Source organism: Plectropomus leopardus, chromosome 16, assembly GCF_008729295.1.
Source record: "Plectropomus leopardus isolate mb chromosome 16, YSFRI_Pleo_2.0, whole genome shotgun sequence".
Lineage (NCBI taxonomy): Eukaryota > Metazoa > Chordata > Actinopteri > Perciformes > Serranidae > Plectropomus > Plectropomus leopardus.
Genome location: NC_056478.1, coordinates 14,378,049 through 14,404,058, shown reverse-complemented (window position 1 = coordinate 14,404,058; position 26,010 = coordinate 14,378,049). Strand labels below are relative to the sequence as shown.

The following is a 26,010-nucleotide window of genomic DNA, read 5'->3' as shown; positions in this document are numbered from 1 at the left end:
GCTCCATGAAGTTAGTTGCAGTAATAAAGTACAGTAGAACATTAAAAGACAATCTCGCGGGGGGATGTTGTCACTTTGGTTGCTAGAAGTATCCATCCTTTTTTAAGTCTGCAGCACAGTGTCCTTGTGTTTTTGAATTGTTGTGACTGAAACCCCTTTTTAAGTGATGGATGAGATGTTTTGCATGACTGCTGAAACTGTTGCTCAGACATGTTGGTGAAAAACATTTATTCAAACGCACCTCGCTGCCATTCCCACGAGTCTTATGGATGGATTGTTGCCCAAAGGCAGCGTCTAAGGCCCTAATCCAAAAGGGACAGGTGACCCCAGGGCACCAGCTCGTGTTTACCACTTCACCATGTAGGTTGAAAATACAGTGCATCTTCTTTGGGATTTTGTCCTCTGAAAATATTTTTCTTTCAAGCCTCATATGCACTCTTCTAAAGCTGATAGATCTGAATCTCTTGAACCCCACCACTTCGTTTCCCTCTCTGAGTCTCATTTTTCACTTGTGCTGTGTGACGTTTTCATGCGTTAAAAGTTGTTTCCGGGCAAAGCCTCATAAATAAATCAGTTTATATCTCTGCTAGATGGCCTGTGCAAGAACCAGCACTGATCTGGGGCCTGCACAGTTCTTTTTAAATGTGCGGGTGAGGAGGAAGAGGATGACTTCTGTGGTGCGGTGCAACTAACTTGTCTGTTCAGACGTAATGGGGACCATAATAATGGATTGCAAGACAGGCAGAATGCAGCATTGTTTTTCCTGCTATTCAAGCTGAGGGAAGTTGGAGTAAAGTCATTACTTTTAATGGACTTTGCCTCATTTTTACCTCAGTTTTCCTCCACCTCACCTTCCTCACCTCAGCTTCCATCCCCACCATATTCTCCATCCCCCTCCTCTTTCTATCACAGTTGTTCCCAACTGGTGGGAATGCAAGTGACCCACAACCATGTCAAGTTTGTGAAAAACTGGCTATTTATCCTTGAGCCTCTCTGAGAGACTCCGGGAAAATGCATGAAGTGTTCATCCCAAGTGACCGGTTCAAGGACAATTGGAAATATGAAAATCCAGGGATAATTCTGTTATTAAAGTTTTGGCTGTGATACATGGTGTCATTTTAGTAATTTTTATTTCGGCAGGCCCGAAGGTTTTTTTTTTTTCCAAATCATCAAAAAACATTTAAATAAAAAAAAGAGGCAAATGTTTTGAAAAATCCCCCAAAAAATTTAAATGGAAAAAAATCACCAACAATGGTAAAATTAAAAAAAAAAATCACTTTTTAAAAAAAAATAAAACTTGGCATGTTTCTTTTTTTTTTTTTAATTTGTGATTTTTCTTTTTTTTCCTACAGAGGTCTAGGCTTTGCCCCGAATGTCCTTAAATCCTAGAAACACCCTAGGTTTTAACCAGTTGCACCATATTCTTGCAGTATGTTTTAATTCAGCGTGTTTTAAGCCCACATGTTATTTATTTTTTGTCAGATAAAATCGAATATGTGGTATTTCTCTTATGTGTGAACCTTGAACTAATGACTAAGGAGAAATTTGAACTCAGAGGCCTGGACCAGTTGGGAACCACTGCTCTGTTCATACTCCCCTCTCCGGTCCCGCTCACTTACCTGAGTTTACACGTCTTCTTTTTGAGCATTTTTTCTGCTCTCTCATCTGACCTCTTGACATCAGAAGCCCTGCTCAGGATTGAAGAGTGCACGACCCAATCACTGCATTAAAATGGTCTCACCAAATGTGCTTACTAGAAATGGCTTTAGTGTGCTAATCCATCCTTGGAGAGGACATGTTGCATAACACTCCGACTCGGCTGCTTCCTCAGATCCAGGTGTACTTGTCTGCTCGCTGGAAATATTCCAAGAGGGCCAGCGTGGCATGTGCAGTGCAGGTTCTTTTTGCTGTGAGTGATGATTATAGTCAGGGATCAGGCAGACATGTCTGCAAACTTAGGTTGCTTTGTCTTAGAGTTGTTTGCTGGATAAAAGCTCCTCATTGCAGTCTATACAGAAAACAAAAAATTCAAAATATAAGCACCAGATTGCTCATTTTATTTGTGTTTTTGTGTGCTTATTTATGTGTGCTGCTTGTGTTTCAAGGAAGCTCAGTACTTTTTTTTAAACAATTTTCTCTAGTTGTCAATTTATTCACTCATTGTATGTCATTGGAAAATCTGAAAAAGTCATGGAACTTTACTATTTTGTTTTCCAGGCCTGGAAAAGACATAGAATTAGTAACTTACTTAAAAAAGTGGAATTTTGTAATGAAATTTCTTAAGGTAAATTTTGGTGGATAACCTTCCATGTAATGTAACATAACGGCAGATTTATTTTCTATAGCTGCTGATGATATTAAGCTGGCATATGCATCAATGTGTGACGTTTTGTTTACTGTCATTACACTGTGAAAATTTAATTGTTGGTCCTTGAAAATTCATTGGAAACGTTTTGAAAATATTTGGCAACCCTGTACAGTAAACAGGATATAATTATCATTTTATTAATCTTTTTTTATTACATTTAATCTGATGTTAAGTCTGTACCAAATAAGTAATTTACTCAACTCTCAGCATACAGTACAGCATAGCAACAAATGTAAACAAGTAATTTACACACAATAAATGATAAATTACAAGATTTCCAAGCATTTTTCACCACAGACAAGTCAGTCTGTCCACTTTCCCATCACCAAGAGTACACAGTTTGCCTGCAGCTGCTTTGCATCACACCCAGTGAAAACTAATGTCATTACTATTATCAGATATTGTCATTGATTATGGTTTTATCACATGATTGCTCTGCTCGTAAACATTTCAGAGTCTACCTCCCCTGAGGGTCCCGTCCCATTGCCCTTTCTGTCACGCTGCAAATCACTCCTTTGCCCATTCTGGCTTCCTTGCTTTTGTATCAGCACAGCGCAGCGCTTTTCTTTAATTGAGTTTTGCGTCCGATTTAATATCATGTCAGACCCAGAATCAGAGGAGACAGAGGGGGTTGTGGAGGGAAGGCGGAGAGTCTATCCTTGTTGCTTGCACACCCTGTATCTGATTTTTATTGTTGGCCAGGTTGTCTTGACTTTTCAATGATATTTCATGTATTGGTCAAGATATCCCAGCAGCTTTTCATACAGTGTGTATCGTGGGATCGACAGTTTTCATTCAGTATTTTTCTAGCTGCTATCAGATGTATGTGTTTTTATTGTGTTTTTATGATGGAGAAGTCTGTTTTGATGCATGTGGTATTGCCCTGCTGCAATCCAAATTTGTCATGCTGGACTATAAAGACAACATTTTTATTAGGTGTAACGCTTTTATGATAACACCCCTTGATTTACATACAGAAAGTAAATGTGTACTTCAGTTTTATTTTGCTTACAGTGTGTAGTGTCCTTTAGTTATGATGTGAGCAAAGACACAAAAACAAGATGGGTTTCAAAACTGTGACAAAACAATCTTCAGCTTCCTGATCTACTAGTCCAGCCTACTCATTCGTAACCTTCTTGCAAAGAGAAAGTCCTTCGTGCCAGGGACCAGTGTTGCCATGGACCCATGCACTCACGACTGCACCACAGTGACACCGCACTGTCATAGTGTCCTCTCACTTCTGCTGACTCCAATGCAACCCAAAGCTGTCCCTTGATTTGATTTGTTCTTCTTCTCAGTGAAGTTGCTAGGGTCAGCTCAGCTCCCAGTCTCCAAGTCCCAGCAAGAGGCCAGGGCTGCAATGACAACAGCAAGACACTGCAGGAGTGAAGACGGTGCCAACTTCCCAAGGAGAAGTTGTCAATGGGCATGCACTGGCCAAAGGGCAGAATTAAAGGGATCATTAACACGTAATTTCTCCTCCTTGCACGAGGAATGGGTTTGCCCGGCTTGGAATCATTTGGCTATATATAGGTTTTTTCAGTCGCGCTGCATCTTAAAAATGTCAAATTGTGTTAAATCTTGATTTAAGGTACTTTGACTGTTGGTGTTTGAGCGCTGCATAGTGACATTTTTTGTCAGTATTTGTGGGGACCATGCAACACGTGATGATCAATGAAGATTTTTTTTCCGTCTGCATGTGTTTGCATATGTGCATGTGCCTTCTCTGCCCGTGATCCCTTCGCCCCCCGCTGTCCTGTGGCTTCTCACTCTTATCACGTCTGTCTCCATGTGACGTCTGATCTCTCAGATCGCTGCGTCACAGCGAGGTGCTCAGCTGTCCCCCTCGCGGGATGCCTGACCAGCTCACACTAATCTCATGCTGAGCTAAATTTACACGCACACATATACAGATTATTCTCACCTCTATGAGGCTGAAGAAAAGCGTGCACGTGCAAAACGCAGCATGTGTAAACCTTATGCTAGTTTTTTCTTTTTTGTTTTTATTTCGGCCATTCTTTGTTAGTTTATGTAAAGTGTATAAATTATGTTATAATTCTGTAGACTGGAGCAACCACCTAATCTAAAGCCACATGTCTACGCTGGCTGGTGCTGAATGAGGTTGTATAATACCATCCGGAAAATCCATTTTGCTCACCAGAGGTTGCAGACAGTGCACGAGTGGAGTAACAAGGCAGATTTGTATTCCGCCAATGAGATCCTTGAGCATGGAAATTTGTTATCTTTGACAATACTGCTGAAGCTTGTCAGCTTTGCACCCACTGAGCACTGCTGCATCAGGTGACAGCTGTGGCTGAATGATAAATGGCAGGCCGTTTCTTAATGGTGCGTGAATATGGTCAACTCAGTCAGAATGACTTAGAGACCTTAGCTGCAGACCTGCAAGAGGCCAGGTCTCATTGTGTCCTCTTTCCTGCTGTTTGCCAGCTGAGACACACCTATAGAGCAACATTAGGATTTATACCAAGGGGAGAGGGAGTGAAAACACAGTAAATCTGGCTCACAGGACACCGTATTGCCGAGGGAGCATGGCCAGGAGAGCAATGAATCCTACTGTTCAGTCATTATGCTGCAGGGCTGCACATGATGTTTTCATATAAACATGTTTGTGTGGGGCAGATCATTTTAAGTTCACCAAGGATAACCCTGTCTTTTAACACTTTAGACATTTATCAATACACAAAACAGTGACTAAGAGGAACTTGTTGGGAAACGGCAGTATAAATGTGATTGGTAACTGGAGTTAGCTCAGCAGTGATGTTGAAAATGTTCAAATAATTTTCTTTTACTGCTGTTCAAACTTCAGTTATAGACACATCACTTGTGTATAGGACACTAAAATTGCCTAGTATATAAGTTACTGTAGAACCTGGACAAAAGCTGTTTGGGATTTCTGCCATCATGTACTGATGATTATTAAACTAATGCGCACAAAAACACACACACATCACCCTTATTGTGACTTATTTGGCAGTTTGTCTCCTAATTTCCCAACATTGTGTCTGGATGCTCAGAGTTTTTCCCGCAAAGCAAAAGTATGATGTAATCATTTGATCAGTCATGAAAAATGGCAGTGCACACAGCTCCAAATCTTTAAGCACTGTATCTGTTGTGGCATGGATCAAAACAAGCAGGACACCTGCACTCGCAGAGACTGTATTCTTTTTATTCATTGTGGGCAAAATACTGATCAATCAATCACCTGCCGAGCTTAACTTGTTATTACCAAATACATCTACTTCACAGGAATTATCCACTAATTTTCCAAATGTTACAATTTTCTGATTTTGATACCGGTCATGTAGACAGTGTAGTCCATCTGGATATTCTGCATTAGGCATTTTTCTGAATGTAGCATTTCTGATAAAGACATGTTGGATATGTCAGTATTTTTCAGATTTTAGGAGCATTCTTTGGACACATATACAACGCATTTAGAATCTGCATCTTAATCAGTGTTTTTACTGCAGTTTGTGACACACAGCCTCTTGTCTGTGTTGTTATAGATACTGGTTAGAGGTAGAGTTGCATGCCCAAAAGAAAAGCCCACATTTCAGGTCAGAAGGAGAAAAAACCCTACTTTTACACATTCTGAAAAACTTTGATATCAACAGGCTTTGGATATGCGCACATGTGGTTACACAAAACTTTACAAGAAGGTGTTTTGGATGAAGATATAAAAGGAGGAAGCTGTGGAAAAAAAATTTTTTTTTTCATATTTTGACGTGATAAACAACATGATAGGGCAGGTTAATCGGAGTATTTATGGCTGCATCCAAACAGAAATATTAGTGGAATGTTAATTTTCATTATCCATGTAAACCCTTTAGTAGGGATATTGTCTCTTTGGGAATAAGGTCAAAAAACACAATATTTTGTGCACTTTTGTGCCTCATTCTTTAAACATGTGGCCTTGACTGTGTGATACAATCACAAGTTTAAGCAGCCTAATATTGAAGTTAAATATGTTGTAGAGCACACAGCTAGAGGGATAGAATAGTTACTTATTTTGGTTTTCTGTGATCTTTCTTTAACTTTCTCCTCTCAAAGGAATATTAAATGTTTGATTGAACACAGTGTAGGGGTTGACAGATTATTGGCCGATTTTTGGCATTTTGCTGATTATCTGTATCAGCGTTAAAAAATACATAGATTGAGATAGAAGATAAAATTAATTAATAAAAAAGGTAAGTCTGCAATACATGCAAAGAAAGTCAGCACGGGAGGAACTTTTACTTTGTAAAACCTCAGGGAGGTGTTTTTATTAATTCATTTCTTAATTAAATTTTCATCGAACTTTATCAAAAAAAAAAAGTTGCAGGGAACTTGCTGTATATGATGCTGACCGTTTCAGTTTTGATTAGACATTTACTAAAAGCATTTAAACAAAGTTTTGTGTTGGAGTTTTTTATATTCCAAATTCTAAATTTCGACAGAAATATTTTCATTTTTATTATAAATACATATCGGTTCTAAATATCAGTTATCAGTCTCATTAAGTACTAATGATCTGTATAGACCCTGAAAAACCAATATCAGTCGACCTCTAACACAGTGTATCACCTGTTTTACTGGACCGTGAATAGATCGGACGGCGTGTTCGTTGTGCAGCAGCGAGGAGGGGGATGGTGTTGTTTGGGGGGGAAAGTGCAAGACTAGCTGGCTTATCCAAGTCTCAGCAACTGATCTGTTGGACTTGTACTCAGAGAGCGTAAGCCCCACTAAAACCTGCCTTGTGTTGTGTGTTTGAGCGTGTACAGCCCACGTGCTTCACTCAGCAAGAGCAGAGCTGCTCCCTGCTCGGGATTATTCCTCTGGGAATAGGCTGAGTCACGCTACAGAAGACCAGACAGACAGACACACAGCGAGAGGAGGGGGCTGGCTGGAGATTGTAATGGGTGACACTGACAAAGAAAGAGATTATGAACAATTTGATCTGTGCTGCTCTGCCAGCGATCAACAACTTCTTTTTCTCATTCCTCACGCTAATGATGATCCATCTTTATATCTTCTGACCTCTGGGCTAATTCAGAAAGCCATATTTTGCATATGATGTTCGAACCACAATATTTCTGTTGGGTCATTTATGTATCAGTGCACTATTATGTATCTTTTACTGTCTCTTTCTCTTTCAGATTAGATTTCCTCTTAATTCCAAAATGTATATTTAGACATATTAAATGCTTTTCGTAAAACAAGAATAAAAATATCAAGCCACAAACAAAAAAAGCCACAAAGCCACAAACAAACAAAGGAGGGACACTCAGCAATGTGCATGATTAAAGGTTGGTATAGTTAAACACCACTCTGATGAGAGATTAAATCATTTAATCTGGTTGTCTGTAATATTCTGGATATAAGCATCTCCTTTGCAACTTTTTCAAATGAGGTTAACCCACTTTGTGATATATTTTCAGCTGGTTCGATGCTAAATTTAGCTCATTGAAATGTGGGAACTTGGATTTTACTTTCTGGATTTTAGGCGTTTCAGCTGACGCCCCAATTTAGAGCGACTTGCAGTGAGTGTGCATGCAGGAGTCTTGATCAAGGACACACTGACAAGGCAGTGTGTTGTTTTAATAATCTCAAATGATCTGTTGTAGTTAAAAGGGCAAAGCTGTGTCACAGGAAGGCCACTGCTTAATTCATTGCCAGCCACACTACACACATCACAATCTGGAATTAGTTCATTTGCATATCTCTGAAAATAATTCTTACTCGAGAAGACTGATAGTGTCACAAACAATGGCCGTTATAAGGAAACGGATAGGTGTTGTTTTTTTTCTCTCTTCTTCCTTCTCATTTGTTTTTCTCCGTGTATTTTAGGTGGTCTTGGTGCGGTGGAATGAGCCCTTCCAGAAACTGGCCACTTGTGATACAGATGGAGGGATCTTTGTCTGGATCCAGTATGAGGGCCGCTGGTCCGTGGAGCTGGTCAATGACCGTGGAGCACAGGTAAAACACATTACACAGAAATGAGACATAAATGAATTTATCTTCCGCTGTGGCTCTTCGACCTGCTTCTCCAAACTGTGGGTGTGCGTACTGACATCAACTGTATGTAATACACTGCCTATAAATAAGTACGCACACAATCCCGCTTCAAATATCCAAACTATCCCTTTAAGGTTGCACTCTATTTTTTTGCATATTCCCATCATATTGTGACTTACTGAGCATTTTGCCTCCAACATTTCTCAACTGGAAAACGAACTGTGACATTACACGTGCTGTTTTTAATAGTAACTGTCAAGTGACGTACGATGGGAAGATCTGATCCATCAATCAGTGTCATCAGCTGAGCTCAGTCTGACACATTCTGACAGCATCTGATCTTTTGTGATCAATTTAGTTAGTAGATGACAGTCGAAACAATAGCCTCTGTCTTTAAATACATGGCCAGTACAGTTTTACAGCCAATACAATAGCGCCTCTGCTCTTTTATTACATTCATGTGTATTTATTTATACTGACATTTACTGGGGCAGGCATTATTTCAGTTGAACAATTAACAGTTTGCAGTAGGGCATGTATTTTAATTGATCTTATTTTATGGTATTCTGATGGTTGTGGTCGCTGTCGATACTGGGATCCCACGCTCCTGAAATTCTCATCTTTGCCATTATTAGGGTCCTGCAAGTGAGAATACTAGGGCACCTAAAACACTTGAACATTGTTAAATAACTAATTAAATACCAGTTTCTCATTTTTGCTGGATAAATATTGTATTTTAGGGCTATAACTAATTATTACTTTGATTAATAATGATTTTGTCAATAAAATTCTAGAGAATTGTGAAAAAATGGTTATCAGAATTTTCCAGAGATTATCGGTTGACTCTCATGAGAAAAAAAACAGCAAATCCTCACCTTAATATTAAAGAATATTGATGATGATGAAAATAATCATTAGTTGCAGCCCCGCTTTTTAATAATCAAGCCACAGCATCTCATTATCGTCATTTCTTTAAACTGATGTGTAGGTGAGTGACTTCACGTGGTCCCATGATGGCACCCAGGCTCTTATCTCCTACCGTGACGGCTTTGTACTGGTGGGATCAGTCAGCGGACAGAGACACTGGTCCTCCGAGATCAACCTGGAAAGCCAGATTACCTGTGGTATCTGGACTCCTGATGACCAGCAGGTAAGACACACGTGCGCGCGCACACACACACACACACACACACACACACACACACACACACCCACACCCACCCACCCCACAGAGTTCCTCTAGGTACGAGGTTTCTGCCCAGCGCCTTGCTAGCCTTTGAATGCTCATAGAAGTTTTAAGTCATCATTTGCCACTTTTAGTATGTGGAGTTGTCATTCAGACAGCAGAGACAGGCCCTGAAGGAGATCATCTGTGAGTGACAGCGACGATCCTCCGTCTTGAATGTGTTGTGGGTTTGTTAGGCCATGTTTTTACTTTCATGCTGTTAAATTGTCAGCTCAGGTTGGACATCATCAAACTTTTGGTCTGCATATATGTCTTTGTTCATCACCTTCACCTTCATCTTATTTAAGTGTATTCATCCAAGTTGTTTTTCATGTTATATGCATTTCTCTTGGTTTTCTTTGCTCTCTGTCTGTCATCTCCTTGTCTGTTTCTAAGTGTGCCTCCCTTTTCATCTTTGTGCTTCCCTTATCCAAGTTAAATGTTAAATATCTGTCATTGTGTCCTCTTTCTTCCTCTCCCTAATAACCCTTTTACTATTTCTCTCAAGGTGTTGTTTGGTACTGCAGATGGACAGGTGATAGTGATGGACTGCCACGGGCGCATGCTGGCCCACATTCTGCTGCATGAGTCGGATGGCATCGTCAGCATGTCCTGGAACTATCCCAGTTTCCTGGTTGAGGACAGCAGCGAGAGCGACACAGACTCTGACGACTACTCCGCACCGCAAGGTAAGCTGCTGCACAGGGTTTGATTTGAGTAGACAGCTCTTTGTGGCTTCTTCAGGCACACAAAAAGTGGCTGAAACATGTTCAGTATAGACATCATGCAAGAGTATTGTCTGATGTAGAGCTGGAGAGTAATAAAGGTCTGCCTGCTAAGGACTTGTGCCCAGAGGGAATAGAGTAGTCCAGCTGTTTCATACGTAGTTACCTCTGTGCAGAAGGACACAGATGTGGGACCATCTGTTAGCGTCTAACTCCTCCCACCTTTTACCTCCATCTTTTACGACTCCTTTAATTCTTCCTCACGCTCTCAGTGGAAGGGGAAGGGGAAGGGGAAAGATTTCCAGCTAGGGGCACCAGTTGGGGACGTTATAAGTTATGGCTGGTAGATCTGCACTATATTGTCATTAGTGCTCTCATGAATATTTTAGACATGGAAACAGGTTGACATAAACTGTGTCTGGATTCAAGTCCAGAGATTATTATGAAGATCATATAATCTGTGAATGGGATGTAAAGGAGAAAAACAGTCATGAAATGCAATGGATCAAATCACAAAACATGTTGACTCTCTCTGTCATGTTTAATTGACTATTTTGACGGACCTGCTTCGCCCTGTTAAGTCGCACATGAAGTTGTATACTATGTTCCAGTACAAAGCCCCGTTCCCACTGCACAAAAAGAGCTACTCACACCTCCTGACATCTTTTGTTTTTATTTAATGGGAAAGGTGATAATCTGAATTGACCCTCAGATCAAATTATTTTGCAGGAGTCATGGGTATATATCGACTCCAGCTCCAATTGGCTTCCATCAGCAATGATGGAAATACAACACCCAGGTTGGCGCACTAATTTTAGCCCCTTTGTCAGTGTGATGCAGTGGCAGGCCACTAGAAAATACCATCCATCTCCGCCCAAGCAGCACTCGAATATTGTTACAAATTAGTCTGCCCTCAGTTTGAAATTGACTAAATAAAAGAGATGTAAAAAAGAAGTAACCACCATAACATTTTTTACTGGCCTCCATGCTGCTTTCTACTGTTTACTATGCTGTTTTCTAGCTTGTCCAAAATGTAAAACGTGACACACCATTAAAAACAAAACATACACACAGAAAGGTGTACTCATCAGCTGCAGAGCCGTGTACACAGCTCTGGTTCACTGGCAATTGGAAATGAGTTCATTACCTGTTTTAAGTTGGGCTTCTTGTGTTTAAAAAAAACGGCTTAAATGCGCTAATTTTGCTGTAAAAGAGGTATAGGGCACCAAATACTTGTTTACTTGCTGCAGCCTTTGTTCTCTTTACATTTAATAAAAGCTGTTTAGTTCATAAATAAAATTTAGACTTACAACCTGAAACAATCACATTGCCTTTTTACTCATGCTGCATGCAGTAGTGGGATGATTTTGGCAAGCTGTCTTAGCTAGACACTGCACACTGTTGTGATCAAAGCTACATGTGTTGCTTTTGTCATGCTGTTTCCTTGTGAATTAGCATTTTGGGAGTGAACTATTGGTTTCAGGTGCGAAAGGTATTAATTGAAGGGTACAGTTATAAAGATAAGAAATTTGAGATGCGGATCTCTGAGGTGATTCAGCCCATTAAATGAAGCTTCAGAAGTGGAAAGGTGACTAACTATTTTCCACTTCTCTGCCAGTTGTGAAGACGGGGAGGGAGAGACACATTAAAACAAGGGAGTGTGACCAAATGGAAGGTGGGTGGGGGGCTGCGGTGAAAGATGAAGGGCAGGAGGTGGCGGAGGAGGAACATAGAGAACGGAGCTCTCCTGACAATGGGCTGACGTTTCCACCGGACCGCCTGTTTGCTCTGAATGCTGCAGTAGCTGTTGTCATAACAGCAGCAGATGTCACTGTAAGGGTGTGCGTCACTAGACTCTACATGTGCGACACACTTACAGTGTACTCAAGTGGATGGTCACAGCCTCTACCTGGTAAACCTGGACTGTCTTGAATCAAGTGGCAATAAGCACCTCTTTGAGATGTGTGAAAACAACACTAGGTGTTTGTACAACAGTGAAAAAAAAGTTGCCTCTGTGGAAATAATGTGTATATCTATTCCGACTGTATTTTTCAATGGTGCTTTTTTGCCAAACTCCTCCAAGAAAATATGTGTACCTGCAGTGTCAATGATATAGTCCCAATACTTGAGTGTGATGTTGGCACAGTTGACAGCATGCTGTCGTTAGTATGTTGCATGAGGAGAGAGAGAAGAAGAGGGCAGAGGAAAAATCAAAACAAAAAAAACCCCAAACTGTTGGAACTGTTACAAGATATGAGCTCAGACTACAGTAGTTTTGGGCCAAATTATCCCTGATTCACCCCTCCAAACAAACGAGGGAAAGATGGTTGGCCCAGAAGATCTGGTAACGTCTGAGGTGTACAGTTTCAGTTTTAAACCTCCTGAACTGTACAGAGTTTCATTGGGCCCCTGGACAAGTTTACATGTTTGATATTAAGGATTTAAAATGTTAATGATTACGTCAATACAAAACAGCTAATAGTGTTACCAAACAATGGTAAACATTCTAGGTCTTAAGGCTAGCATACCACTGTTGACAGATATTAAAACTTAGAGTTAAAATGTCACCGCCAGCTGACTGCCAACATTGTGAGACGTTGGTATTTGGTTGAATTTTGGTTTTGATGTCAGGTGATCAAAATTCAGTGTCAGGACAACGTTTGAAGCGTCAGGTTGACTTAGAATACTGATGACAGATGACATTCAGGATTCCCACGTTCATGGAAAGCTGAAAAAGTCATGTAATTTCACAATCATGTTTTACAGGCATGGAAAAGTCATGGAAATAGTAAAAATCATTGAAAATTTTGACAAAGTCATGGAAATTTTGCTGTGTGTAAGGACATTTTTACAGTATTTTTTGTGCATAACCTTCCAAGTAATATAGCATAATAGCTATTGACTTAGCATTGCTCAAATATGTGTCGATTTTTGACGTTCTGCCTACCATTACGTTTGTGTCTTCATTTTTCCATTTCATCTCTCTCTTGAATGAGTTTGAATCTTATATGTTGGAAAAAAGCTGGTCAAGTGGCGCAGGAAGAAAAAAATGTCATTAAATGTCCTTGAAAAGTCATGGAAAAGTTTTGAAATTTTGTACATAAAAATACACAGGAACCCTGGACATTGATAGTTGTTGGTTTAAAGATGTATAGTTAAGTAACCAAAATCCAAATGTCTTCCAAACGTCTCAACTCAATGTCATCTTAACATTGAATCACAACATTTATTTGAAAGGTATGGAGACCAAAACCAAACGTCTTCAAAACATCATAATAATAACATCCACACAAAGTGAAATCCTAACATGTTTGTACATTTAAAATATCATAAACACGATTTTACTTCCTACTACAAACTGTAACTGTGATCTGTCAAACTCAAGAGTCCAACGTCTTTCTGACATCATATTGACGTCCTTTGCCAGCTGTGTAGACCCGCATTGGTGGCATCTGCCCAACCATTTTCTCATCCAGACTCATTTATCCCTTTTGATTTTTTCTCGCTGCAAACCATTGTTAACATTGCAGCAAGTTGTTGCACCACGTCGGTCTCAGTTTTGTTTCTGCCTCCACATGAGAACATGTGATGTGATGCTTTTATGCCTCCTAATGTTACTATTATTATGTGCCATTATTCGTCCATCTTTTGGTGACTCCAATATCAGTTAGGATTTTAAAACTCTTGTAGTCTGAGCCCGGCTTGACACCACTTGTAGATTCTCCTCCAACTAACTTATTTTCAGATTGTCATGATTCAAATGTTTTTGTTACTCCGTGATGCAGGCCATGTCAGCTTTTCTATATTTGCATTCCTGTGCGGACAGGCTACAGATAGGTATAAGATGGTAGTAATAAAGAACAATTAACAGTGAGCCTGGACGCGTTTCCAGTGAGATTACTCTCTGACGCCATTATGTAAATGACCAGTGTGTATCTGGTACACTGTGACGTGAGCAGTCACACAAGATAAGATTTGCACATTGTTAGCTTTCCCCACCCTCTTGCTGATCTCAGTGTTTACACCAGCCCATGGAACAGCCTCATTTTATTGGTTCCTGTTTTTGTCTTTTTGCCTCCTTTTTCTCTTGAGCCTAATTAGTCCCAGTTGCTAAGGCTGTACTAGTGAGGGTCTGTCCTCCTCCTGCTGTGCTATTTTTTTTCCTCTCACTTCACTGTGGGCCAAGTGGTAAAGCTGAAAAGTGCTTGCCTTAGCTGGAACACTGATTATGCTCTAACTCACTAATTAAACCAGTCAATAGTAATTGATTGGCCCGGATAGAAATTATCTCTCAAGTCAACAACCTGACTGAGACACTAGGCCACCTCTCCCTCCGCCTGCCAGATCTCTCCATCATGATATATGAAGATGACCCATTATCACTGCACCGCACAGCACAACACACTGCATTTACAGTCGCTCTGTATATCTCATTTAATGCAAAACCCATTGTGAACAGATTTCTAATGGGAAATAGTAACTGTATTGGGCTGAAAGTCAAAAGCAGAGGTGGATATTTTATTTGAGTTGGTATTTGGGTCATTGCAGGACTCGGTGAGAGGACAGGCTGAAGGATGTTTTAATGGAACATGTATGGGTGGTTGTCTGAAGGTGTTTTATTTATAGCATTTTGACAGAGAATGCCACTTGTTTGCACTTATAAATGCAGCAGTGAGTTTCCGTGAGCGTGTGTTGGTGAAATTGTGCATTTTCATGAATAGGACATAGTGGAAACTCAATGAAAATGAATTATAGCTGCCAAGGATGTGAAACTGTCCTTGCCTCTCTCGTAACAGCCCCTAACTACCTCTGCAGTTAACAGACGGTCTCACAAATAAGCGCACACACACACACACACACACACACACACACACACTTTTTTATTGGCTACTCTGAAAACAAATATTAATATTCTCATCCTCTGTAAAATGTCAGAAAAATGCCTGTCATAGTTTTCTAAAGCTCAAGGTGATGCCATCGAATTGCTTGTTTTATCCAACCATCACTCCAAAACCTAACAATGTTCAGTTTACTGTCACATTAGACAAAGAAAAGCTTTTGCTTTTGCTTTTGGTTTTTTTTTGTGTTTATTTTTTTTAATTTTTCGCTAATTTTTAGGTAGTTTCTGTGTACCTTTTGCAAATTCCTGTCTAATTTCTGTGTCATTTCTCTTTTTTTTCCATCCCATATTTCCCACATTTTGAAAGAAATAAAGCCAACTTGCCGGTTTCAAAGGGTTAAAATAGGTGACCAATGATTTTATGTTGTTTGACCAGTCAATTCATTGACTAATCGTTTCAGCCCTTCCCGTGTTTCATGTTGGGCTCTATCCTGGCTGTAATAAGTAATGTCACATCAGCTGTATGTTTTGCTGTAAGTTAAACCCCAATATTGTGTTGATGTAGAATTAATTATTGCATTTTAGTAAGTGCGATTAAAATTTGAACACTAGTCCTCGATAGACATCGATTGACATCCTACTATAAATATGTAAGTTATAGTTCTGTTCACCTACAGATGATATGTATCATTGTATTAAATACCACCTTAACCAAGACCACGCAATATACTGTATATGTGCATGTGTAAGTATAATGTGAGAAATTTCTGGATATAATGATCAAAAGGCATTTTAGAGGTGAATTTTATGTGTTGGGATTTTCTTTTGTTTTCTTTTTTTTTTTTAATTTAATGCGATTTTTTAAAGATTATTTTGGGGGCTTTTTACCTTTATTTGATAGGACAGCTGAAACGTGAGAGGGGGAGAGAGAGGGTTTGCAGCAAAGGGCAGAGGCCGGAATCGAAGCCTCTGTGAACTGAGCTACTGGGTTCCCCTTCCTTTGTTTAATATGAGAAAACAAATTCAAACAATTAAGAGCTGAAATGAACTATCTTTATTCGACACTCCTGTGTTTTTTCACAGGCAGTTTAGTGATATCCCAGTAGTTGGGGTTTTGACCGGTCTTGAAATAAACTCCCTAGTTCTCTTTGTTTGAGACCGAGACAAGACCGTCTAAAAATGCCATCGATTCTGAGACAAGACGGAGACTTTCAAAAAGTGGCCACCTCATTGTGTTGCTCTCACTTTGCCTTTTTAAGATGTTTGTGTTGTCCTTTCTCTCTCCGCAGTGCACAGCCAGAAACCACTGCTGACAGTCAGCTTCACCTCTGGAGACATCAGCCTGATGAACAACTACGACGACCTCTCTCCCACCCTCATCCGCACCAGTCTGAAAGGTGCGTTTGTGTCTAATCATAGATGCCCAAATATTCCAGCAACTTTATGTCTTTCTTTGTTTAATTATTTCTCTCACTCATTTGTTGATACTTATTTATGAGTTCAGACTCAAGGAATCTTTTTGTCAAATGTGGCTGCAAATGTTGATATGCACAACATTTTGATAAATTGTCCTCCTCTGTGACTTCTGCTGCAGATGTGGTGGTCCAGTGGTGCTCGCAGGGAGACCTCCTTGCAGTGGCAGGGATGGAGAGAACCCTCCTCTCCCCCGACCCCTCCTGTCCTCCCCCCACCAGGAATGCCATTGTTAAGTTTTACAATGTTCGTGGTGAACACATCTACACACTGGACACACCAGCGCAGGTGAAGTAATGAGTCATCACAGTACTCAGAACTGTGTTTGAGAATTTTATCTCCCTTCCCAGATGATTAGATTATGTATTTGAAGTCCTAAGTTAAATTTTTGTTTGACTTCATCAAGGTATGTAGCGAGAACACTGGGGTGGAAAGAGGGGAAATTTATGCTTAATAATAACTTGAAAATATTTAAAAAGGGGTAGGACTTTATCAAATATGTAAGTACTCACTTCTTCCAACTCCTTTTTGGGACAAAGAATACTTATGCATTGTTCCTGTGGATTCTTAAAAAGTCTTAAAGGCGTTTAATTCAATAATCTAATAAAATAAGGCCTTAATTGTTATCAAACTGTCTTACATCAGTCTTTCAAAAATCTTAAAAATGCTGTGACATGGGAAGAAGGGTATAATAAATAGTTTTTTTTCTGACATGCTTTGTGAAATTTAAAAATGAATTGGTAATATCTTCTATTTGCCTCTTACATTAATGTTAAGCAGAGAAACCACCAACACTTTAGTAGCTCGTCTAACTTTTTAACTGGACAAAAATTAATGTAAAATTTATCCTACATTTTATTCTGAGTAACATTAAAAAAAGTCTTAAAAAGTCTTAAATTTCACTTGTCTTAAGCCGTAGAAACCCTGTTATGATTACTGAATATGTCCATTGGGGATTCTGGTTTAGTTTTCTTACTTATGTTTTTAATATTTATTTATTTTGCATGTTCGATATTAAAAAAACAAGCCATTAGCTGGAATAAAAACCTTGGAAAAATACCTAAATATGTCTATTGTGAAGTAACCAGTGAAATGATAAAAAGTAACACGTACATGAACTGAAAGTTCTCTTCAATACAATGGAGCTAGATAGCACTACAGACATCTCTACGGCCGATATCGCCAACACTCAGCAACTCACACCAAATCAATCTAGATTGATAAATAGCACAACAGATCAGAGGAAATATAAGTATTTTTGTTTTTGAAGTGAACTGTCCCTTTGACATTTTGAAAGGATGAACCGAGTGTGTGTAATCTTTTCTTCTCTCCAATGTATCTCTGCCATCTCCCTGCAGCGCCCCATCACTACGCTGTGTTGGGGTCACCGGGACTCTCGTCTGTTCTTGGCATGCGGCCCGGCGCTCTACGTAGTGCGAGTGGAGCACCGCGTTGCCAACCTGCAGCTACTCTGCCAGCAGGGCATCGCCACAGCAGTGAAGGAGGAAAAAGATGTTGCCAAGCTCACCATGCCTTCCCGCCTTTGTTCTTACGTCACTACTGCTTTTGTCCCCACCATCAAGGTAACACAGAACAGGAGGGCGCTAGATCCATTAAAAGCATACAAATAAATGCAAAGTCTTCTGGACATTTACTTGATGTATACCAGCGCTGTCAGAGATGTCACCTTTGACTGAGATGAGATCCTTACTTATCTCCTAGAAAAACAAATAATCCCAGGCGAAGTGTAGTTATGCATAACAACTGTAATAGCACTACACTTCAAATAAAATGTATGTGGACTTGGAAGGATGAGTTTTTGACATATGCTACAATGTTTTCTCTTCCAGCCCCCCATACCTGATCCCAACAACATGCGTGATTTTGTGAGCTACCCAACAGCTGGAAACGAGCGTCTGCACTGTACCATGAAGCGTACAGAGGATAACCCGGAGGTGGGGGGGCCCTGCTACACTCTGTACCTGGAGTACCTAGGAGGTTTGGTGCCTATCCTCAAAGGCCGACGAATAAGTAAACTTCGTCCAGAGTTTGTCATTATGGACCCCAAGACAGATGGAAAAACAGGTACAACTGAAATTCATTCATATTGGCATGAAAACTGAAAAAAGCCAAAAAAAAAAAAAGCTTGGGGAAAAAAGGAAAAAAGGAGGGAAAAACTGTATTGACAATTATAATACATACATATTTAAAATTATGCTACAGATTTCTTTCAAATTCTTAGCACTTTTTTTCCAGGTCATTTTCTTTTTCATTTGTTTTCTACTTTTTTTTAAAGTAATTTTCCAGTAGTTTTCTTGAACTTTTTACTAATTTCTTGCTAATTTTTGAGCAATATCCCTTTTTGCTGTTCATTGCCTTCCCAGGTTTCAAATGGTCAAAGAGCATTCAATATCACAAAAAATAGCAGCATTAACAGCAGTTCATAATGTTTTAATATATATATACACACACACACATATATACACAACATGTGTGCATACTTTAGGTATCTATAAATGAAAAAAATAAATAAAATTGACCTCTTCATTATGAAATGTGTTGAAGAAGAGAATGTGGGAAAGATTGTCAGTACATTCAGTATAAGAGTTTTAAAATTGTTTCTTAGCAGTATATTCAAATGTATTACTCAATGAGCTGTTTCTGCCCTCTTGAAAACTGACCTAGATTTGAACCATTGTTCAAGAACCAAAATAATTTTTTTTTTACTATGTGTATCTATGTTTTATTTAAAACATACTTGTATGTTTTAATATTTGGAAAGAATCAGCTGCTAAATGCATTCCTCCCAGACACATGTGCCTGCTCCAGTACTTTTCCAGTTATTTGAGTTTCTCAAGTTGGCACTCAGAGAGCGAGTATGTTTTAGTCACACAGGGCAGACTGGGCCCATGTTAATTAAAAGCTGCTTAATGGAAGCTCTGATGGCCCCTGGGTTCCTCATAAATCAACCCGCACCCTCCCCATGCAGTGATAAATGAAGCCAGCCATGAAATGGTTCCAGCACGTTCACACTTTAATGTCCATCAAATAAATTAGCTTGACCTAAACTGGAGCAGCAGCGGTTCACAGACTCCATATGAATGAGGGAGAAGAGAAAAATTGAAACAATGGTTTGGATCGAATGGGTCTAAATGTTGGAACATTGTTGCTGCTGTCATTTTTTAAAAAGAAAAAGTTATGAAGGTGCCTGCCTCCAAGTTGTTAAAGTAGATTTCCTGAAATGCCTAAGATTGCCATTCTGTTGAGAATCTTTTTTTTTCCTCCCTGATTTAGTCCATGATGAAATACCATTTGAAACTGTAAGATTGTAAACATTTTAGCCGCGTCAAGTTATGATTTTAAGCATCAAGGTGGTAGAAATTAGCTGCGTCAAGAGAATAACACCACACATTAGCTGTGACCAGTAAAGTTTATCTTGAGATTGACACATTAAAAATCTATTTACTCCAAACTAACTGATTTTTCCATCCTCCATCTTATTTTCTCTCCTCAGATGAGATATACGGCAACAGTCTGATATCTGCCATGATTGACAGCTGTAACTGCTCAGACTCCAGTGACATTGAGCTGAGTGATGACTGGGTTGGCAAGAAATCTCCAAAGATATCCAGGGGGAGTAAATCCCCCAAACTGCCCAGGTAACCACCTGACCCGTGTCCTGTGTGTACTGTAGCATGCTATCTTAACTAATATTTCCTGTTTTTGTTTTTTTTTTGCTTATTGTTCATGATTTGAAACATAATTTTATATACTTGGCAACTACATGAATCATTCAGCTTTGGCTCGGTGCTTATTAACACATTTTTCTGTGGTGTGACAAAGTCAGTACACATGTTTATATTTTCTTAATCCAGGCTTTAATGTAATACTTGGCTCATTTGCCCATGTGAAATGGACAAGTTTATTTTTTCTTCACACATTACCAACTAAATGTTGTTAAGATATAGTGGAGTGATGGCTTCCTAAATAATAAAGTTACACCGTCTTTGTGTGTTATGTAATTAGAGGCTTTTATGTTGTTTGCTTTGTTTGATCATACGTGCATGTTTTTGCATGTGCGTATCCCACAGGCTAGCTCATCACTGCTGCTTTGCACTGCGCTCATATGGTGGTTACCGCTAATTTCAGGGTGTCGTCATACTGAAAGTGTAGCACCCACCATGCAGTTCCTCCTGGTTTTATTTCAGTTATTTACTTAACCAATTTTGTTTGTTGACATCTAGTTTTAGTTTTAAGATTCGTTTTAGTTAACTATAATAACCATGGCGCAGACAACTCATGCACTGAAATCTGCATTTGCCGCTTTAAACAAATGAAGTCAGGGTAGTTTTATTAACATATTGCCTAATTATTAAGCTTGAATCAAGAAACGTTCTTTTCACCAGTTTCTTTTTTTAACACAGTTTTCAACAATACCCAGTTATTCAGCGAGGGGAAAGAACCAAAGGCTGCTTTCAGATAGCTTCAGTTGCTATCACTCCATCTTCCAACAGCATGAAAACATTAGAATTAACCTTTGAATACATATGTAATAATTGTTTTGATGAATATTTTTGCAAAATACACTGGAGTACCAGAATTTATTCCTTTTGTGGGTTTTCCACTTATATTAACCCTTTACATGAATGTCTAATGAAATGTGTTTGCACTTGCTGTTTGGTTCACTGCATGCCTAAACCTTCTTTTTTTTATTTGCTACCTTCTCTGTAGAGACTTAGTTTGTCCCTTTACCAACAGGATCAACATTGATCCCAGAAAATCGCCCAAACTTTCCCGCACTACACAAGAGATCTCCAGGTCACCACGGTTACCGATACGGAAACCCTCAATTGGGTCACCCAGTCTAACACGGAGGGAATTTCCTCTAGATGACATCACTCAGGTAACAATCAAATTATTTGAGCCACATTCACTTTTGTCCTCTGGATCAGTTTTGCTTTATTATAATAATTTTCTCAAGCACACTTGTTGCTATTCCGCTGTCACCCACGGATTAGTCAAATTGCTTGGGTGTCCAGGGAATGGGATATTTTGTTTGATGATAATCTCACACATTTCATTTTTAAATATATATTTATTCTGTTGATTTTTTTATGTTTTTGTGGAACATAACGGTAGTGGGAATCACCAGAGGCCCAATGATACAATATTATTGTGATTTTAAATAATTTACAATATGCCCAGTATAGCACTAACATGTATTGTGGTAGATTGCCATTTATTGCCTTTTTCCAGCTGCCAATTATGACCCCCTTTTTGCAGTAAAATGTATCTTCTGGACTTAAGAAACAATTGTCTTTTTTATTCTAGTAGGCTACCAAAAGTTTAATTTTTATTTGCAATATTAACAATTTATATAATTCACCACTCGATACCTGGCAGTGTGTTTCGATACAATATTGTCATGCAAAATATCACACTATGCTGTTAACTATGCTACTAACACTATGCTGTATCGATTTTTCCCCCACCCCTAGAAAATAATATGATTATTTTTGCTTTTGTTTTGCAGCAAAATTACCTTGCTCAGGTCACATCAAATATTTGGGGGACAAAGTTCAAGATTGTGGGGCTCGCCACATTCTTGCCAACTAATCTTGGTGCAGGTAACCAGTCAACAACTTTTCCATCAAAATTTAAGACTGAAAGAGTAATTAAATAAATAAAGTTCATTTTAACTAGTCCTGTGTCTTAATTTCCTCTAATTTTCTCACTCTTGCTTCATCCCTCTCCCCCTCAGTCATCTATAAAACGAGCCTCCTCCACCTGCAGCCCAGACAGATGACCATCTACCTTCCAGAGGTGCGAAAAATCTCCATGGACTACATCAATCTGCCTGTTTTCAGCCCCAACGTCTTCAGTGAGGATGAAGATGACCTGCCTGTCACAGGACCTGCTGGCAGCACAGATGACAACCCGCCCTGCACTGTAAACATCCCTATTGCCCCCATCCATAGTCCCGCCCAGGCCATGTCCCCCGCCCAAAGCATTGGTCTGGTTCAGTCACTTCTAGCCAATCAAAATGTTCAGCTGGATGTCCTAACAAATCCCACTGCAACCCCTGCTGGGGCAGCTGCTGGTGGGTCGGACCAAAGCCAGGACACCATCCTGACAGCCCAGTACACAGTCCCCACCAGGTACTCCAGTCCTGGTCAGGTCATCTTTGGGGGACTAGAAATGGGTCGCCTAATGGTGGGACCTCCCCCTTCTCATCATCCTTCACAACAACAGCAACAACAAAGTCACCAACAACAACAACAACAGCAGCACCATCAACAAATTCAGCAGCAACAGCAACTCCAACAGCAGCAGCAGCAGCAGCAGCAGATGCTCCAGCATCAACACTTACAACAGCAGCAGCTTCAGCAACAGCACATTCAGCAGCAGCAACAGCACATCCAGCAGCAGCTCCAACACATGCAGCAGCAGCATCAGCATCAGCTCCAGCAGCACATACAACAACAGCAACAACTACAACAGCAGCATCAACAGATTCAGCAGCAACTGCAGCAACAAATGCATCATCAACAGCAAACACAGCAACATCACCATCAGCTTCAGCAGCAGCTCCAAATACAAATCCCTGTTCCCTCCATGGCGTCAGGACAGCCTTCAGGTGCTTCTGTGCACCAGCTCCAGCCGGGCGCACTTCAGATACAGATCCCTCACCCACCTGCTGATTTAGTGGTCGAGAGAGCAGTGGGGGGTGAACACGAGCACCTACTGAAAATCAAAACCACTCGGTCAACTCCACAGCTGGCTGAGGGTGATACGGTGGTCTTCAGTGCCCCGCTAGAGCTAAGCAAGATGAACCCCCCGCCCCCTTACCCCGGCACTGTGGCTGCCGCTGTGGCTGCAGCAGCAGCTGCTGCCGCCTCGGCATCAGCCTCCGCTGCAGCCTCCAGCGCTGCTTCTGGATCAGTAGGGAGCACCAGTGGGACTCCTCCCCCTGGTGACGTTTGTCTAAAGAAGGGAGAGTTTTCACTTTATCCTTCAGGTCAGCAGCAGGCGCAGTACCCTACACCCCTGGGATATGAGAGGATAACAACATTTGACAGCAGTGGGAATGTGGAAGAAGTATGTCGTCCTCGAACGCGCCTTGTCTGTAATCAGAATGTCTACACACTCCAGGGACCTGGCAGCTCTGCCACTCTCAGGGTCACCTCCTCATCCTCCTCCTCCTCAGCTGACAAGAAGATCCAGCTGCCCTACACCTCAGCCACACTCAACAGACTCACTGCACCTCGCTATTCCATACCCAGCGGCGACCCGCCCCCATACCCCGACCCAGCCAATCAGAACAGTGCTGTCGGCAGGAACCCTGGACAGAGGCTCGACAGCAGTCTGATCCACGCCACTCTCAGGAGGAACAGCCGAGAGGCCGCTCTCAAAGTTTCCCAGATGCTGGAGCCGCCCAGACCACTGCCTCCTAAGGCTAAAAACAGTAGTGCACTAGCAGCTTCGTTCCAGCAGAGGGTGCCCACAGCCTTATACACCTGCAGCCAGTGTAGCAGTGGATCCAGTGTTGGAGGTACTGCCCCGGGAAGCACTAATGGGATAGCAGGAGGAACTATCATCAGGCAGGACTTCCCTCCAGGGAACGGGGCTCCACACAGTACAGTTATTGTGCACTCCAACAGTGCTACTCCTCTGGCCTCCCAGTCCTCTTACAACCTGCTGAGCTCTCTTGAAGGATCTGGGACTGCAGCAGGAGGAGGGAGTAACAGAGACAGGGCTGATTATGTTAATTCAGCATTTACTGAGGATGAAACACTGAACCAATCACTGAGGCATCTGGCGCTAGGAGGAAATGATGCGTCAGGGCTGGTTGTTAAACGCCCACCTCCCTATCAGTGGGACCCAGCTGCCACAGAGGAGGTGTGGGTTCCTCAGGAACGGACAGCAACGCTGAATCCCACTGGCCCCCCCGGACCCCACAAACCACCCCCACTTATTCTCACCCCAGCTCAGCACTTGGACGTGTCCAGGCTGCCTTTTGTCCTTTCTCCAAAGTCCCCCACCAGCCCCAGTGCTGCATCATTTCAAGCCGCGGCGGCAGCTGCAGGCTACCAAATCTCTCTCCAGTACCCTGCAGCAGCTGCCTATTCTGGAGCCCAGCTGCAACCCATTCCAGGATCACCTCGCCCCTGCTCCTCCCCAAAGGAGGTGGTGGCACCGGTGCCATTCTCACAGCAGGATGCAGCCCTTGTCTTACCGCCTGGTTACCCTGCAAACCTGGCAAACCTCGCCTGCTGCCCCCTCCCTCCCCTGTATCCAGGAGGAAGTGCTTGTGCAGGGCTCCCCATCCCCCCGATCGCCCTTCACACTCCCTGGGGTACCTATAATTCCTGCCCACCGATGCCCAGTCCTGCAGTGCCACTACCACCCAAAGCCTCTCACATGGCAGTAGACAAAAGTGTTCACTCGCCTCCACCTCCTCCTCCTCCCCCTCCTCCACCTCCTCCGCCACCACCAGCAGAGCTGCAGAACCACGGAGGGTTACAGGAGGCCATGGCAGAGGCCGGGGAAAGTTTTCAGGAGGTGCTCTCCTTGACTGAAAGTCCTGTCCCGCAGCGATCTGAAAAGTTCAGCAAGAAGAACCGCAAGAGGGCGGATGGGCGCGCTGAGGAGGCTAACGTGCCGCCGTTGGCTGAAGGGAGCAAGTCAAAAAAAGAGGGCAGAGCTTTGGGTGATTTCAACTCACTCATCTCCAGTCCGCGGCTGGGAGGGAGGGACAAGAAGAAGCTGAAGGGACAGAAAGAGCAGCAGTTAAAGGCTAAGAAGCTGAGTAAGGCCACTGCCAATAGTGAGTTCCAAGACAGTTCGGAGAGTGAGCCAGAGCTGTTCATCAGCGGGGACGAGCTGCTCAATCAGTGCCAGAGCGGTAAGAAGGGCTGGAAGAGTAAGAGGAACTTGAGGGCTGCCAGTGAACTGGATGAGATCAAGTGTCGAAAGGCCAACGAGAAAGAGGACCGCGGGCTGGGCAGCCAGGGGTTTGTGTACGTCATGGCCAACAAGCAGCCGCTGTGGAATGAAGCCACGCAGGTCTACCAGCTGGACTTTGGTGGCCGCGTCACACAGGAGTCTGCCAAAAACTTTCAAATTGAACTGGAGGGCAGACAGGTAAGAGCTCCTGTACAAGACATGTCACTCACTGCATGTTGTCTGTATACTGAAAGAAACATTAAAAGTATTCATATTCGCACACAATGTGCCTGAGGACATGATGTTAATGATTAGGGATGCACTGATTTTGTAATTTTGGGCCTCCACTGGTTTTAAAAATAACAATTCAGCTGATATTGAAGTTTGTTTTTTGTTGTTTACTTTGTTTTTGTTATTC

The 26,010-nt window shown here is 41.4% G+C and overlaps 1 protein-coding gene across 5 annotated transcripts in view; it reads left to right on the top strand.

The window, feature by feature from the left end:
- Positions 1 to 26,010, top strand: part of tulp4a (TUB like protein 4a) — a 41,487-nt gene that overhangs the window by 10,932 nt on the left and 4,545 nt on the right. For 4 of the 5 annotated variants that reach the window (XM_042503173.1, XM_042503175.1, XM_042503171.1 and 1 more), the window contains exons 3-13: positions 8,216 to 8,344; positions 9,372 to 9,533; positions 10,117 to 10,297; positions 16,463 to 16,570; positions 16,768 to 16,934; positions 18,005 to 18,229; positions 18,497 to 18,731; positions 20,161 to 20,305; positions 21,378 to 21,549; positions 22,180 to 22,273; positions 22,408 to 25,790. In XM_042503173.1, the coding sequence (XP_042359107.1) occupies positions 8,216 to 8,344; positions 9,372 to 9,533; positions 10,117 to 10,297; positions 16,463 to 16,570; positions 16,768 to 16,934; positions 18,005 to 18,229; positions 18,497 to 18,731; positions 20,161 to 20,305; positions 21,378 to 21,549; positions 22,180 to 22,273; positions 22,408 to 25,790 (5,001 nt within the window). The remainder of the gene's footprint in view (positions 1 to 8,215; positions 8,345 to 9,371; positions 9,534 to 10,116; positions 10,298 to 16,462; positions 16,571 to 16,767; positions 16,935 to 18,004; positions 18,230 to 18,496; positions 18,732 to 20,160; positions 20,306 to 21,377; positions 21,550 to 22,179; positions 22,274 to 22,407; positions 25,791 to 26,010) is intronic. The other variant, XM_042503176.1, reaches the window with a different exon arrangement.